The sequence below is a fragment of the Spinacia oleracea genome, chromosome 1 (assembly GCF_020520425.1).
Source record: "Spinacia oleracea cultivar Varoflay chromosome 1, BTI_SOV_V1, whole genome shotgun sequence".
NCBI lineage: Eukaryota > Viridiplantae > Streptophyta > Magnoliopsida > Caryophyllales > Amaranthaceae > Spinacia > Spinacia oleracea.
In genome coordinates this window covers 134,248,631-134,266,734 of record NC_079487.1, presented here as the reverse complement: position 1 = coordinate 134,266,734, position 18,104 = coordinate 134,248,631, and the positions used below count along the sequence as shown (strand labels likewise).

The following is an 18,104-nucleotide window of genomic DNA, read 5'->3' as shown; positions in this document are numbered from 1 at the left end:
ATTCGCCGGAAAACTGATATTCATACCTGTTTCTAAATATGTACTCCGTACATATGTAGTACGTAAATGATCTGATATTAATATGAATTATTATTCATAGTACTCCCTCCGTTCTGTAAGAGTCGATCAGAATATTTTTTTGGGAAAGGATAAAGTAGATAATTGTTTAGTTGAATAAAGTACAAATAAAAGTGTATTTGGGGATTGAAAAGTGGAAAAGTGTAGAATGTGTAAGTAAAGGTAATTATGATTTATAGAAAATTGGGAAAAGTGTAAATGTATGGAAAAGTGAGAAAAGTACAAAAATGGAAAAGTGACACTTATTTATGAACGGAAAAAGAACCCGGTGAACAAGAATTTTCTTGTTTGTTCTCCTTCCTTGTTTATACATGTTCGTTGTCTTCTGCCACGGACATCAATTCTTATTTATATGGAAAAGTGACACTTATTTATATACATATGAATTTTTCTTGTTTGTTCTCCTTCCTTGTTCACCATGTTAGTTGTCTTCTGCCGCGGACATCAATTCTTTCGATTTCTCCGGTTTACACTCTATTATATGATCAGTTAGGGTTTGGGTAGGGAAGCTAAAAAGTTGAATTTGGATAGTGTTGAAATTAAATTTATTTCTAGTAGATTGGGGAAAATTTAGGGATGACAATTGAGAGTTTACGAAAGACTAAGAGTAAATCTTTGACTAGTACGTACAAACAACCATCAAATTTACAGGGGATTTGATATTGCCAATTTTTTTTATTTCCCCCTGAATATCTTGTTTAGTACTTCCTCCGTCTTTTAATACTCGCAATGTTTGGACTTTTGCCACTATTCATATAATCTACTTTGACTATTCGTAGTCATGTGGGATCTTGTTAGATTCGTCTCAATGTGTATTTTCAAAATATCAACTTTTTATAATTTTTGCATAAAGAGAATTTAAGATATAAATGATCAAAGTTGTGCATCGGCATGCGTGAAACTAACAAACGTTGCGAGTAATAAAAGACGGAGGAAGTACATGTCAACGACTTGTTTCTATTCTTTTTAATAAAGCAAAGTTGCATTTTGTAGATAAATTGTTGCGTTTTGAAGAAGGTGCATGTACGACTACGTCGACTACTCGTGTCCACCTTCCACGAATTGATAATCTACCAATAGATTTGTTGATTAAGATCTTCATCTCCCTCCCTGCAAAAACCCTGATACGAATAACCCGTGTTTGTAAGTCATGGCTACGTCTTATCAAAGACCCTCAATTCGCCATGAGACATTACCTCACCAGAATTACTACATCACCTATTTTGATGGAAGAATGTGCCTTCACCTTCAATTCCTTCACTTTAACTCAAAACCGAACTTTCAATTTGACATCCAAGTTTGACGTTGAGGTTATTACAGGAGGAAATACTGTGAGTGTTACAAACTTTTGTCATGGACTAATTTGCTTATATGTAAGAAAATGGAATAAGGGTGAGAAAATTATTATTTTTAACCCAACCACTCGAGAGTTGGTAGATGTGCCTCTAGTAGGATCACACAATGTAAAACATTATCAAGAAATGAGATCTTGTGTAATGTGTGGTTTTGGGTTTGATTCTACAAGAAATGATTATAAAATCATTTTAATTACGACAAATAATTTCATAAATTGGACGTGCCTAGATGTAGATGTTTATTCTGTACGCGATGGTCAGTGGCATAGCCTGAATGATTTAGGCCCTCTTCAGTCTCTTGACAAATCAATTTGGCACCAAAGAACTATAGCAATTTCGAATGCCAAAGGTAGGATACTCAACTTTAAGGCAATATTATGCATCAAAGGAAAAAGGGAACATTTCTTATTGTCATTCGACATGGTAGATGAGGTGTTTAGGGTCATCCCCAAGCCGCCGCCACAACAACAACAACAACAACAACAACGACAAAAACAACAACAGCAACAACAACAACAACAACAACAACAAGATTATGATCTGTTAGAATCAAATAGTAGTAAATGGGAGGCATGTCTTTATAATCATGTTAATGAGAATAATGGGTTGGAATATGTAGACATATGGGTACTAAATGAGATCTCTAATTACAATGAAGTCACGTGGAGTAAGCGTGCTTGTATTAAAATACCTAATAAGTACTACCTTGATTGTATAGTAGGAGTTTGGATGAACGATAATGAGCTTTTACTCAACTTGAGGGAGAAAGTTGGGAAAGATTTGATGAAAACGGAGATGTTTGTTTATGACGTTTCCGATCAACGGCTAATACGAGCTGGTCGGAAAGATGTTAGGTGGTGGTTCCAAGTTTACGGAGAGAGTTTGGTATCGATTAAGGGTAACATTGGTTGTTACAATCAAGATGTTGAGCAAAATGATCAACTGACATTTTTCGTGAGAGAAATTCTTGGAAGGAGTCATGTTCTATGGTCTTGTAGTTTTAAGTTTGACGAGTACTCATCTACTTCCTCCGTTTCTTAATAAATAAAATAGAGAAATGTATCGAGCTTATTTTAATTTTAACAAATTACTTGTATGATATATCATATTTAGGTTTTATGGATCCATATATATGTATTGTGAGATTGTTATGACATATGATTTTTTATTTTAGAAATCTAAAATTATTTTCTTCCATCGTTCTTATAGATGATTTTCTCTAAAATTATTTTCTTCCATCCGGTCGAATGCTCGGATGACTCCTAATAATTCGATCTTCCTTTGGGTTCTCATTCATCACTTACCATCCGAATGTTCACTTCAGTTCAAAACTCATGCATGAAAATCAGGAAGCTTATATTTCAAACGCAACCACCAGAAAAAAATCAGCAATAAAACCCATATCCTGGTTTCAACAATTCTCAAATTGGTTCAGATTTCAGTCTCGTTCGTATTAAGTGCTATATATGTTGCCAGAAATAAAATGAATAGGATCATCTTCCAATGATACTAGAGAAGCTGAAAGAATGTGATCGCAGTAATAATATTGCAAAACAAACTACAGTAGGTCCTAAAACAAAACATTTGACAATATAAAGATATTTGAACTACAATTTCCCAAGATTATACCAAAAAGACGTATTCACAAAACTGATTTCAAATTATCAAAATTCAAAACAGATCCTAGCTACACCACAATCTGTTCAAAAATACCTTACAGTCCTGCAAAAGCCTTCTTTCCTCCAGCAGCAGCTCCTGCTGGGATTACCTTCAACACATTGAATCTCACTGTCTTCGAGATAGGCCTGTATACATACACATACGAGGTCATTATACAACATTCAATACTATCATCTGATTCAAAATATGCAAATAGCAGTGAAAGAGTTGCAAACCTGCATTGACCAATGATAACATGGTCTCCTTCCTTGACACGGAAGCAAGGTGACACATGTGCAGGGATATTTGAGTGTCTCTTCTCATACCTGCAGGCAGAAACCATAAAAAGCACAATAAAAATACTTCACAATCACATTCACCATGGCATGTGGGAGAGGAAAATAACCAACTCTTGCCTTTGGTATTTCTTGATGTAATGGAGGTAGTTCCTGCGAACAATGATGGTTCTCTGCATCTTAGCACTGTGGCAAGTACCAGCTAAAATACGTCCCCTGATTGAAACAGAACCGGTGAAGGGACATTTCTTGTCAATGTATGTTCCTGACATCAAACATCACTTCACTTGTTATGTTTGAATTACAACACAAAACCAGTCATCACAAAATAAATTGGGAATGTAATAATCACTTTCAATACAAAGATTGCAAGGATTTAAGAAACATAGCTATAAACCATGTACTAACTGAGATATACTTCCTAAAACCGATCCCATATGAACCTGGCCAAGATGATCGTAATCCTTTCAAGATAGTAGATAAGATTTTTTTAAGAAAAAGAATAGCATGCTCCTATGAATGATTAGCACCTCATCTAACCCTAGCTTTTACAGGATTAGCACATAGAATAAACAAAATCTTGAACGTTGTCCAAATGAAGCCCAGTATCAGCAAGCAGTACAATATTAGGTTGAATATTTGAAGCATGAGCAAGGGGGTAAAAAAAAAGAAATATATCATATTCAGAATAGGAGCACTACAGAACACTTATGAATTACAAAAGAATATATAAAGCATTATTAATTTTTCTCTTTCCCATGATTCCTAACAATCTCTTATATGGCCTGCTCAGCTGCTACCACGTGTCTTCTACCCAGGAACTCTTTACACCATATACCATTTGACATATACACCTCAAGCAATAGGGTAGCATTCGCAGCTTTTCAACAGAGTTCAACCAACATACAAGTGGTTTTTTTGACACCACATTTTTCTCTTCACAATAGCTTATATGCCTTATACTCCTAAACGATTCTAAGTTTCAAACGACCAAAATGTCTCAAGCCCTAATCAAGAGGAAACAGCTACCATGTTTCTCGCCTTTGGCACTTCTTTTCCATTTCAAAATGGTAAAAAGTTAGGTGTACTGCAAAAGAAGTAAATATTCCTTCCTATCATAATTTAAACATGAACTCAGCATTTTTCTGGAACTTAAGCAAGTTAAAGCTTCTTCCCATGGATTTCAACATCTCTTAAGTACATCTTTTGACATCCATCTTTTCTCAAAAGAGTGGAATATTATCCAATACTATTATATACTTCATATGTTTGAGTAAACTATATACTATGCCCAAAAACAATAATACTCATTTTTAAGGCCCACTATAACACATTGTTCAAACAAACTCCAATAATATTTCATAGTCCATTGAGGACTCCTTTGAATAAAATAGCTGTTCATCTCCACCATAAAGCACTTTGTAATGAGTAAATCTACAGCGGTTCCAACAGTAGCAAGTTTGTGTCGAAGTGAGGGGATAATTTCATTTTATCCAGTTGAGGTCCATTAAGTAAATAAAAGTTCATGAAGCAATTGACAAATTTAAGTTCCTTTTAATAGTTGGAACCATAACTGAAGTCATGACCCTCGTCTACTTAAGTTCTCCAAAACTTATCAGATTATCAAGAGTTAAATGTAAATACCAAACTCATAAACAAGCTACTTTCCGAATACTCGACATTGCGCTAACAATGTGCAAGGAACAAACCTCCCATTAAGTTCACTTATGCACGCAGAAAAGGAAAAGCGAAGTTGAATGATTAATTAAGTAATTCTAGAGAGAAGGGTAATCTAGTATTTTATATATTACTGAGTTTGTTAAGGGTTGTAATCCCAATAGAATTCTGTTATGAGATTCTGTTAGAATTTGTCCTTATTTGTCTTTATAAGGGGGGGGGGGGGGGGGGGGGAAGAATGGAATAGAAGGCATTGAGAAAAATATAGTGAGATCTTATTGTCTGGGAGAGTTCTCCTTCCTCTCGAAAGAAGGCGAGTTGTATTACTGATTTCCCTAATCAATAATACTCCATATCTGGCCCTGCTTCTCTATAATTCTGATTTACTTTCCTTAATTGATTCAGTTTCTAGCACAATGCTTAAGCAAATAAATAAGTGAACAAGTCACTAAACACCAAAACTAACTATGCCGATTTGTAGTCGTTGTTGATACCAACATGAAACTGCCTATGTGCCGTGTGGCAGCCTATGTGTCGTGTGGCAACGACTATTATGTTTCGGCATCAACTTGCCCAATCCCAGATGAATAATGGGCGTCAGCTCTCTCCACCTAACTGATCTCAGAAACCACACGAAGACATGACATGGTATAATATCACAATAATAACCCAATACTAGGAAACACTCCAACCTTTGCAGTTCTCGCAAATGCAATGAAACAATCAAATTCATCCAGACCAATCACTACTCACCAAGTGAACATCAACAGTGTGCGCCCACTCCACTGAAGATCACATGAATCCATTTCAGAAACTATAAACCTTTTCTTAAACTGACCAGTTTGCCAGCAAGTCTCTAAGAGTACAAACAAACTACTATGACAGCGAAGAAACATTGTCCCACGAATTCATACAACACAAAGCACAATGAACACAAACAAACTACTATGAGCACAAACAGCCCTATTTAAATCCAATTCAACCCTATTTAAATCCAACTAAGAGCACAAACAAACTACTATGACAGCGAAGAAACATTGTCCGACGAATTCATACAAGTATACAACACAAAGCACAATGAACACAAACAAACTACTATGAGCACAAACAACCCTATTTATATCCAACTAAGAGCACAAACAAACTACTATGACAGCGAATAAACATTGTCCCACGAATTCATACAACACAAAGCACAAAGAACAGCATCATACACTCATACCATCACCAATCTTTGCAAACCATTTGCAAACCATCAACTTAGAGACACACAAAAATTGCATTACCAACAGACTCAAATTACCAAATCCCAAAAACATAAAATACATTCAAGAAATACGTCCCTTAATCACCCACTTCAAACATTGACAGCATTAAAATATTAAATCGAAATTAGTAAAATTAATCTCATTAACCCAAAAATCAGTCAAATCAGCAAAATAATGAAAAAAAAGAAAGTACCTTCAATAGCTTCTCTGGGAGTCTTAAAGCTCAAACCAATGCTCTTCCAGAAACGATTTCCTCCTTTCCCAGGCCTCTTTCCCTTTCCAGTCTTCTTCGAGCTACAATTTAATATAAATTTTCAATTAAATGAAATAATAAACTTGATAATCAACCAAAAACGTATTCAATTTCTAATCTAAAAATAAGATAATACCTCAAAAACACTTTAGGCTGCTTCAAGAAAGCCTTCTCAGTCTGTACCAAAAATAACGAAATGTAAATTAATAAATACGATAATATAATAAAAACTTAGGGATAAAATTGAGATCGAAAATAAATAAATAAATGGAAGCAATAGGGTTGAATTGTACCTGTTCCGCCATTGTTGAGTTTAGTGGATGCAAGATGAGATTCGCAGGAAGCCAACGGAAGCGGCGAGGAGAAGAGAGTGAGAGAAAGATGAAGAATAGCAGCTTAAACAATTCGTCCCAAAACGCAGTTTTAAAGAAAATTCCTTTTTTTTATTTTAGTCAGGCGTAAGTAGTTGTGAAAATGGGTCGGATAACAGTTTGTTAGGCGCAATCTTTGGCATTGTTTTTTTTATTTATTTTTTAATTATAAAATATAAATCTATCTTTTTTTTCAAGTTTTAATTATTTAAAAAAATTTAAAAAATATCAAAACGACGTAGTTTTGATACTGGTGTACGTAGAGGATTGTGCACCACGGTCCACCTTCTAAATTACGCAGTTTAAACACTAGTTGTCGATGCTACCAAGTTTTAAAAGAATGCGCTCAAGTTGGGCTCATGGGTTTTATAGGGTTCATTTTTGTTAAACTAGAAGGCCAACATTATAGGGTTCTTTTTTGTTAAACCAGAAGCCCGACGTTTTTTTTTTTTTAATTTTGTTGAATGTAATGGTTCTTTGACAAAATATTTCATTAAAATATTATTTTTGAAATATTATAAATTATAATTAAAATTTTGAAAATTTATACTTATTCCCTTCCCTTATATATCGCACCATCTTATTTTTTTACACTATTTATTTATGTGGGGTCAAAAAGATACAAAGTAGGTAATTAAGTAGCATCCTTTAAGTGAGTTAGGGGGTTGCCCCAGTGTTGGGCCGGTTTCTGAAGAATTTTTGATGCGCTAACGTGCTTTGATTTGAAAGCCCATCCGTGCAGTCAGTCTATGGCCCATGGTGCGCTTTCAATTTTCAGTTGCTAGAAAATCTTTTGTGATTTATACGTAAGAAAAAAAATTGTAGTTAGGTGATATTTTGCTAGATATGTATCTATATATTCTCTAAATATCTTTTCATAATACTTACTTATCCAAGTTTCAGATATTAAGGCTCACAGTCATGTTGATTAGGGCTGAACTTGGTAGGGCGGACCGCGTGTTCGATCCCCTGCAACAACAATTGGGAGGGGACTGGAACCTATCCATCCAGAACTAGTCCCGAATTCGGATTAACCCTAAAGGTGTACCGGGTGGTAACACACACAAAAAACCCAGTCATGTTTTGAAAAGCGTAAAGTCAACCATAATGCAATATTTAATGATAAAGGAGTTTTTATTAAAGAAAAGTTCTTTTGGCGCTTAGGATTTAAACCGTAATTAGCATTAGCTTCCTTCACTAGTAGAAAAATCTTCAAAAGTGGCCCCTTAAAGGTAGCGCTTGTTAGACAAGGGCATCCTTTGACTAAAAAAAATAAAAATTAAAAAAATTCCCTCCGGTTTCGTGGGAAGCGCAGCTCTTCGACCTAAAGCTTTTTTCGTTGCTACCTTTGCTCCCTGTACTTGTTCTCGCGGCTCCTATAAACCCAAACATCTTCTAAACTTCTTCTTCACCGGCGACGCCTCTAGTCAACTTCACCAGCGACGCCTCTGCTAATCTTCACGGGCGACGTCGACACCTCATCTCATCTTCTCCGATTCACCTTGCTCTTCAATTCACATTCACACACTCGCACGAACTTTGCATTCTCTCCATTCCACCGGCGACGAGCTAGAAAAGAAGAACCACCACGCAATTCTCTCCACCCGATCGGCAATGGCTTCAATGGAGTTCGTCTCCTGTTCCTAGGTATGGTGTAATTGCGTCATAAATTTAATTAAATTACAGCAAGCTTAATTCTCTGTTTTTGTTCTGTTCTTGGCTTCAGTTTTGGTCTCTATTTTGGGTTAATTTGCGGTAGGTGTTGTTGGGAGGATTGGAGGTGGTGCTCGCAGTGTGGAGAAGAAGCAGGGAGGTGGTGCTCGCAGTGTGGAGAAGAAGCAGGGAGGTGGTGCTCGCTACTACTAGTAGTAGTAGTAGTAATAATAATAATAATACTAATAATAATAATAATAATAATAAAGAAATAAATAAATAGAAATAGAAATAGAAATAAATAATGAAAACAAAAAACTAAACTAATTAAACTATAAAATAAAATAAAAAAAACAAAGAAAACAAACAAGTTATGAAAATAAGGCCTAAAATATTTTTATTATATGAGTACATAAATCATTCATGCATGCCAATTAGGGTTTCGTTAAAAAGTAAATTTAAGTAATGATACAAGAAAATGATTCCTAATTTTTAATTTGTTGATCATCTTTTTATTATCTGAGTACATAAATCATTAAATATGAATGCGGCTGGTCACTGTTTTGTATTTAATCTAATAGTTTCTTGCTGCTATGTGCAGGATAAACGCTTCCCCACCATCTTCAGTAGAAAATATAATTGGCGATTGTTTAAAGGTGAGTTTTCCTCCCTTTATACTCTATTTTCGAGTTTTTTTTTAGAATAGTATATACTCTATTTTTAAGTTGTTAGTTAGTCTATTAGTTTGCGAGATAGTATATATAAAATACGCATTTATGTATGTTTGCGGTTTAAATTATTGTCTAAAAGTAAATGCACCATCATCATATGCCTAGATACCCCGTTCAAGACTTACTCGTTAGGAGTAAATCTTGAATAGTCCCCATTTTGGTACTGTTCTTGGACGTTTAATCTCACTTAGGAAGTGAATGTATATCTTCTTTTTTATTCTAGGGAATATATTGGCCCATCGTTTCCCTATTTTGTTCTCTGGGTACATATGTAGGTAATAAATTACCTACATCGTATACTTGGTGAACTGTACGAAAATGCTGCCGGATTTTCCTTAAATTTTTTTTTGACCTTGATTAAGGAGCAAGAGGCCCTTAACCACTCATTCCAACCTCAATTGGTGGATTTTCCTTAAAATTGAATAGTTAACTTACATTCAATAGTTGACATACATTCTCATTTCAATAGTACTATGTCACCAAAAAAAATATCGGTTAAGGTTTATCATTCGATGTGCTATATGAGGTTGATTTTTTAATTTATTTATAACCGATTTCAATATAATTACTATTATTTTTATTATTGTTTTGGTTCTACTACGAGGAGTTCTCCCACCGCCTTTCGCGAGTGGACATTTCCCGTAGGAGCTTGCATAAGTACCTCGATGGGCATCATTCCTTCCAGTTGAGGTTTTTTACATACTCAAGGCTCGAACCCGAGACATTGGTTAATTGGTATAATTTGATGTTATTTGGATTAACATTAATATACTGGACCACCCACAACCCACCAAACTCACTCATGACGTACCCACCTAACCCGCCAGGGTTGGCCATCTATCTCTAGCAACACCGGATCGCGTTGTACGTAAAATTAACCACAAAAATTAGATGTACGTTACTTGTTACAGTCCGTTAATGGCTAGAGAGAGAAAAAGATGGGTAGTTGATGGACTGGTGGCTTCTTTGGTGAAAATATAATTATAAGGGTGATTTTATACAATAATTAACTGGTTAATAATTGAATCTAGATCTTAATTTACTTAAAACATGCATTATACAGAGTACGTACATATGACAATTAGAGGGGGGTTTTTATTAATGAACAACAAAGGAAAGTACGTACGTACAAGTTACAACGACATACAATAATAGATGTTCTGATCCTTAGCAATATATCAAACGAGCATCGACCCATACCCTCCTAAACTGATGAACACAAATACAAAAATAAACATAAACGTACGTGATACGTGATACATGTAGGAAACACAAAACAACGTACAACATATCGGTGATCCATGAGTTTCAGATAGAGACACGAAACGACACCACGATACGATCTTACTTAGTGCAAAATTTAAAAGGCCATTTCGACCCCGCGGGCTTTTCGCAAGGACCCCTACAGCAATCAAGGCCTGGATGACCACATGTGGATCCTTTCGCTTGGCACTTGAGTGTCTCTTTTTCAAACCCAAATTCCTTGATAATTGCATTTTCTTGATTAATTATTGCATTTTCTTGATTAATTGCATTTTCTTGATTAATGTAGTAGGGTTCCTCGCAAGTGGCATAAGGAAAATGCTTCATGCAATAATAACCTTTACAGCAATCAGAAGATGAACTACATGCGCCTGCTTTCTTTGCGCACTTGAGTGTCTCTTTTGCAGACCCAAATTCCTTGATAATGGCCTTTTCTTGATTAATGTTGTTATAATAAGCAGCAATAAGTTCCTCCTTTGCAATTTCTTGTATTATGGCTTGAGTAACATCATCTACTATCTCACTAGTAGTAGTTGGTTGCACCAGCGTAGGAGCTGTACGTATGCATGCACATGCATAATTCATTAATATCATCAATAATATATAGGCATGCTGCATGCAATATTCCAATTATTTGCAACAATTTTATCAATAATTAATAGGCTTGCAATATTCCAATATTAATTAATTCCAAATAATCAATTATCATTTTTATTTGTTAACATACATCATCTTAATTTACTACCCAATTTCATAAATATGGGTACACAATTACCTTATAGAGTTATAGGCTTATAGTAAAAGTGTAAAACAAATCAACAATACGGACAGTAAAGTATGATACATTGATACCCCTATTAGCCAAGTGCGGAATACATGCACGAACCTTTATTGATAAGTAGTCGAGTAATGTTCGACTACTCCATGTAAGTCTAGTGGGTTATGAGTTATGACGATGCTTACGAGATAAAAAAAAATATGACACATTGTTTAACTATTCTATACTCCATATTAGATAAACTTGGACATGGTCCGGTTCTAATTTGAACACAATCTGGATATAATCAGTTATGAGTTGCACATGATCTGGTCATACCGGTTCCGATATAGACATAATGGTTTTAACTTAGACAATTTTTTTTTTTTGAATGGAACTTGGACATTTCTTGGACACACCGGTTCTAATTTGAATGTATGGTTTCCGATCTGGAACGATGGTTAAAATCTGGACATGATCTGTACATATCAATTCTAATATGGACATGATCTGTACATATCGGTTCTGATATGGACATGGTATGGGCAGATCAGTTCTGATCTATAATTATTGGTTTTGATCTGCACATGATCTGTACCGATCGATTCTGATCTAGACATGATATGTACATATCTGATCATACCGGTTCTGATCTGCACATGTCGATTCTGATCTAGACGACAATATTTTTAAAGCAATAATAGTAATAAAATAATGGTAATATTATAATAACAATGATATAATATATATACCAACAATAAATTAATAACAATAATAATAATAATAATAATCTATATACTATACTAAAAGAGAGGAACTCAATGTGGTGATGACAAATGTCACCACATGATTGGTCCTCTCTTTTAATATTAAAAATAAAATTTTAAAAAAAAACTAAGCATAAACTTTTTAGAACATCTTTCTAATACCGCACATGATCTTAAACTTCTAGGAAAAAAAGGCTACGAAATTTATTTATTTTTTTAATAAAGCAACAAATATTTCACAAAACAATAATATCTCCGATTCTAATGTTAACTTTCCAGAAAAAGCGGCTGACAAAAATGTTAAAAAAATAATTAAAGCAACAAATATTTTGTAAACAATAATATCACGCATCAAATAACAAAACTTTCAGAAAAAATATACAGCCCAATCTAAATATGCAACTGCGAGATTTTATACTCCCACTCTCCTATTTTTTAGGCTATAACAATGGAAACACAAAAAACATAATATTATTTTTACATATTGTTTAGGCGTGAGAATAATCTATATATATCTATCTATCTATATACTCTACTAAAACACAGGGCGCTCATTCTGGAGCTGACAAGTGTCCTTGTGTATAAAAAAATATTATTTTAAAAAAAAATTAAATTCTTAATATATTTACATTATTAGATAAGTTAAATATAGTTAGCAATCTAATATAAAATATTCAGATGATATTTAAGTATAATCTACTATAGAAATAGATAAATATTAAACGGAATATTATAGATATGGTAATATTTGAGATCATAAATATATGGTAATATTATTCAGTTCAGTTAATTACACATGTATTAGGCTCTATCTAAACTGAATCTCAAATATTACACGGTTATTAATCATACATGTAATCATAAACCATACAATAATACCCGTGTAACCATATAGTAATATTTGAAATCCCAAGTGATATGTAATTGAGATTCTCTAATACTTAGATCTTTTGTTAATAATTAGTTAGTATTGCGTTTACTATATCAATACAATCTACTATACAATATTAGTAGAGTATTGTGTTTACTATATATATTTCATGCCAAATCGATCATTTGAAATGAAATATTCATAATTCAATATACTATAGAATATTCATAATTCATAAAATCTACTATAGAATATTAAGATCTTATGGTTCCAAATAATATAGAATAAGATCTACTATAGAATATTTATATGCATGATAATTCAATAGTTCCTCCGATTTTCAATATTTGCAACATTGGTTACTTTCACGCATGTCTATGCACAACTTTGATCATTAATATATTTAAATCTTAAAGCAAAAATTATAAAAAGTTAATATTTTAAAACTACAATTGAGACGGATCTAACAAGATCATACATTATTATGTTTTATCTTACCTATAAATCACCAACAATAGCCAAAATAGAATATGTGAATAGTATAAAATACACAAACATTGCGAGTATTAAAAATAGGAGGAAGTATAATCTACTATAGAATATTAAGATCTTATGGTTCCAAATACTATATAGCGTGCATGCTAAATCATTTGTTTTCATAAAAGATTTTGCGGATACTAGGGTTTTATGCGTACTACATACTCCCATCTATCTATCTATCTATCTATCTATCTATCTTTATCTATATCTATATACTATACTAAAAGAGAGGAAATATCTATCTATCTATCTATCTATCTATCTATCTTTATCTATATCTATCTATCTATCTTTATCTATCTATCATGCATAGTTTCCATGTTTTATGATATGGTATAATTGATGCATTAGTTTTAATATCATAGTATATTTTACTAATTTTTTGAGATAATTAATTAAAACAATAACCTTAATCATGGTATGTCAAATATTCTGCTAATATACATTAATAAATATTATATATTCTGCAACTATGCATTACTAAACTCAACATGTACAACAGTATAGGTATTAGCCCCAGACAAAAAATAAAATGTATTAATTGATTTTCGATTAAGAAAAACTGCTAAGCATAATTAAACTTACTAATCATTGTATAACCACGTTAAGAAGGTATAATTGTACAGCGCGTCTCCTGTGAGACCAGTCACACCATCAACTTGATGGTGTGACGAGCGCGAAACCAATAGCGTAGCTCCCCTAAAACTATATAAAAAAAAAAAGTAACAAATCTAAACTATAGAAGTAACATACCTAAACTAAAAAAGTACCTCCTCTAAAATTATATAAAAAAAAGTAACATGTCTAAAATATAGAAGTAACATACTTAAACTAAAAATGTACCTCCCCTAAAACTATTCCGTATAAAAAAAAAGTAACATGTCTAAACTATAGAAGTAACATACCTAAACTAAAAAAGTACCTCATCTAAAATTATATATATAAAAAAAAAGTAACATGTCTAAACTATAGAAGTAACATACCTAAACTAAAAAGGTACCTCCCCTAAAACTACTCTGTATAAAAAAAAGTAACATGTCTAAACTATAGAAGTAACTTACCTAAACTAAAAAAATACCTCCTCTAAAATTATTATAAAAAAAAAGTAACATGTCTAAACTATAGAAGTAACATACCTAAACGAAGAAAAATACCTCCTCTAAAATTATAAAAAAAGTAACATGTCTAAACTATAGAAGTAACATACCTAAATTCGCAAGTGTGAACTGGTCTCACCATCAGTTGATGGTGAGGACAGTCTCATATAAGAATTTGGGATAATTGTATAACCACGTTAAGCTTACTAATCATCAATATATGAATAACCGAAGGCACAAATGTTTAATGAGCAAACTACATTATTTATATTCTCTAATACTTTATATAGGATAATCAATTAAAATTATCCCATTGTAAAGGAATGTTTATTATGTATATATTCTTTATTGAGATTATTAAAAACACATTTGTATAGGAATATACGGACTAAATATTTCAATAATTCATATACCTTATTCAACATATATACATATTACTATTGTACCATAAACTAAATATACTTGATTGTTCAACTTAATATAGTTGGCATATATAGTGGAGAAATTATTACTCTCATACATCACTTAAGACATAAACTAAGGACAATAATATGTCAAGAATACCTTGATTAATTATGTAATACCATGAGATAGAAAATCAAAATAAAAAAAATTCACCATGTAGCATTTTCAATACCAGTAGGTCACCATTTAGAATTTTTCTTGATATTTTTATATTAGTTTATGATTCTTTGTATGTTAAATTAGTATTTTAGTTTATTACTCTGTCTTTATGAGGGGGGGGGGGGATTCAAGATTATGTAAATAATATTGCTCTTAATATTTCAAACCTTTTAGCCAAGGAAAAGTATACAATATTTCTATTTTTTAGTGTCCAGGAAAAATGGTGGAACTATTCGCAATGTTTTGTTGCAGCTCAATCGCTTAATGTTATTGCAATTAAATCAAAAAATCACAATTTTTAATACGTATAAATTCTAATATTGAGGCCTTAATTAGTAGAGAAATGCAATAACTAGCTTTTAAAAGTGTTAAAAAACTAAGATCAATAGCAGGATTAAACGGGTTATGGGTTGTAAACGATTCGAATTAAACGAATTATAGGTTGTAAACAATTCAAGTTAAAACGGGTTACAGGTTGTAAACGGGTTACAGGTTGTAAACGGATCGGATTAAACGGGTTACAGGTTAAAACATTTCTTATTATGAACGGGTTTTTCTCGGGTTCAAACGGTTCGGATTGAAACGGGTTGGGTCATTAACGTTTCAGATCCATCCGGGTCGGGTTGAAACGGATCGAGTTGCTGCGGAACGGGTTTATTATCGGGTTACGGATCTTAATCGAGTTAATATTTTCCGGATTGTTCGGGTTGAATATAATCGGATCGGATCTTGGGTTCCAGCTCGCGGGTTATTAACGGTATGGGTTCTAAACGATCGGATCAACCCAGCGGGTTCAATAGTTCAGGTTGAGAGTTGACATCTCTCATAGTACAGGATGATAACTGATTTTTATACCTAACATGAAATTATGGGTGATGCATGAAAAGGAATAAAAAATGTACGTATTTTTCTATGTTTCTTTTCTACATTAATTTAACTTTGCAGTTAAAGTTGCAATATATAAACCGTGCATCGCACAGGTTCTATACTAGTAATAATAATAATAATGATAAGTTTTTTAACGCCTAAATAATCTAAGAAAGACGGTTACCTGAAATAGTCAGCAACAAAAATGCTAAGAGAGCCAACTTAGAACAAGATGAATGATTCTTCATGTTTTTTTTTTTTTGCACTTCACTTAATCAGAAAATTTTAGGTTTTTAGTAAATATGGATGAAAGCATTGAGCTGTGAGTATCTTCTATTTATAATGTTCGTCAATAATTGAACTCATGCTATCAAAAAAAATTTTTTAAAAAAAAAGAAAAAAAAAAGAAATGAACATAAATACAATATGAAACGATTGGTTTGCCAACTATACATTATAACTACACTACACTGACACTGTGACACATCCAATTTACTGATTCACGTGAATCACAATGCCTTGGACAAATATGATAACAACTTGCATGTCAACTTGACAAAATAAAGGGACCAATTCTAGACGTACTATTACAAGTTTACAACCCTAACAAAGTATACTGATTCACTTAAATTAATTTGATGACAAAAAAATACTGTAAAAAAAACAATTAAGGAAAATATATGTCGACAAGTAGGATTCTTACAACTCCTACGTAGTATAATTAGCCTATAATATTCCAAATGTGTACTTTATTCTAATGTTTACACTTAAATGGTACTGTAATCATGGAATATTTGTTATTAGGCCTAATAAGGAAGTCAATTCAATATACAAATCGTGACTAGTTAACGTATGTGCTTTGTTGATAACTAAAAGACCAAAAGAGATAATTAAGTTCGCTAATAAAAGAAGAACTAGTTTTGGAGCCCGTTCTTTAATTATATAGTGTTTGTTAAGTCATTTTGAAAGTGTTAATTTTATTGAGGGCTTGTGATTTTAGCTAGAGTATATGATTTATATAAAGGTGATCAAATTTCTAAGTTGAAAAATATATAAATTATATGGTGAATTAATATTAAGTGTTAAAGAGGGAGATAAATTAGTAGAGGTTGAATATGAATTCAATGGTGAATTGATGATGGATGAGGAAGATGAAGTGGAAGATGTGTTGAAGTTGTAAAATGCTTCGTATAACAAACAACATGAAAAATTGAAAAAAAAAATAAAAAAAATCCATGGATGAAAGAAGGAGGTGACACGTGTCATCTAATTATTATGTATGGTTATCCTTTTTAAATACTAGGTATAGATATATGTTTTTTTTAGGATACCTTTTCAGGAAAAAGGGTTGGAAACTTTTTGACCTAAAAAAAAAGAAATCTTTGTTTCTCGCAATGTTAAATTTTTTGAAGAGATATTAGTAATTCTTATCATATTTTCTTCTGGGTGTGCGATGTATCGGGTGCATGTAATATGTTCTACTGATATTCACTAAGAGTTTGCGGAAATATGTGTTGGATGAGGATGAGAATTCTATCCTCTTTTTATTGTCCAACAAGATCAAATCCAAGCCCAAACCCCACTTCTTCCTCCCTTAATTTCCTCCATAAAAAGAAAAGGCCCACAATGAACAAACCCATGTTCGGATGTTCCCACACCTCAACGCCCCAACCAGTGATACTGTTAGGATTTATTTCTTTTTTTTTTTTTGTGTGTGTGTGTTAGCACCCGCCACCCGGTTCACCCTTAGGGCTAATCCGGATGATGTTGTCGATGTCAATTCGGTGCAGTATTTGCGGTAATTACCTCTACAAGGGAACGAAATTCAACTCTAGAAAAGAAGACGTGATTGGCGTGACGTATTTGGGAATCCAACTATTTAGATTTTACTTCAAATGAACAAAGTGTTAATAGAAATACACAACATGAAGAAACTAAAACTTTCTGAAGATGAACAATTTGTATAACAGTAACTAC

At 32.9% G+C, this 18,104-nt stretch overlaps 2 protein-coding genes across 2 annotated transcripts; both read right to left on the bottom strand.

Moving 5' to 3' along the window:
* Positions 1-2,952: 2,952 nt before the first annotated feature.
* Positions 2,953-7,038, bottom strand: LOC110793724 (40S ribosomal protein S11). Its single transcript, XM_021998626.2, has 6 exons — positions 6,880-7,038; positions 6,723-6,763; positions 6,527-6,627; positions 3,509-3,653; positions 3,329-3,418; positions 2,953-3,238 (listed from the first exon to the last, which is right to left on the bottom strand). The coding sequence occupies exons 1-6, from the start codon at positions 6,889-6,891 to the stop codon at positions 3,148-3,150; spliced, it is 480 nt and encodes a 159-aa protein (XP_021854318.1). The 5' UTR covers positions 6,892-7,038; the 3' UTR covers positions 2,953-3,147.
* A 3,376-nt stretch (positions 7,039-10,414) lies between these two features.
* On the bottom strand, positions 10,415-16,472 carry LOC110793713 (uncharacterized). The gene is made up of 2 exons (XM_021998617.2): positions 16,312-16,472; positions 10,415-11,158 (listed from the first exon to the last, which is right to left on the bottom strand). The coding sequence occupies exons 1-2, from the start codon at positions 16,373-16,375 to the stop codon at positions 10,686-10,688; spliced, it is 537 nt and encodes a 178-aa protein (XP_021854309.1). The 5' UTR covers positions 16,376-16,472; the 3' UTR covers positions 10,415-10,685.
* Between the last annotated feature and the right edge of the window lie 1,632 nt (positions 16,473-18,104).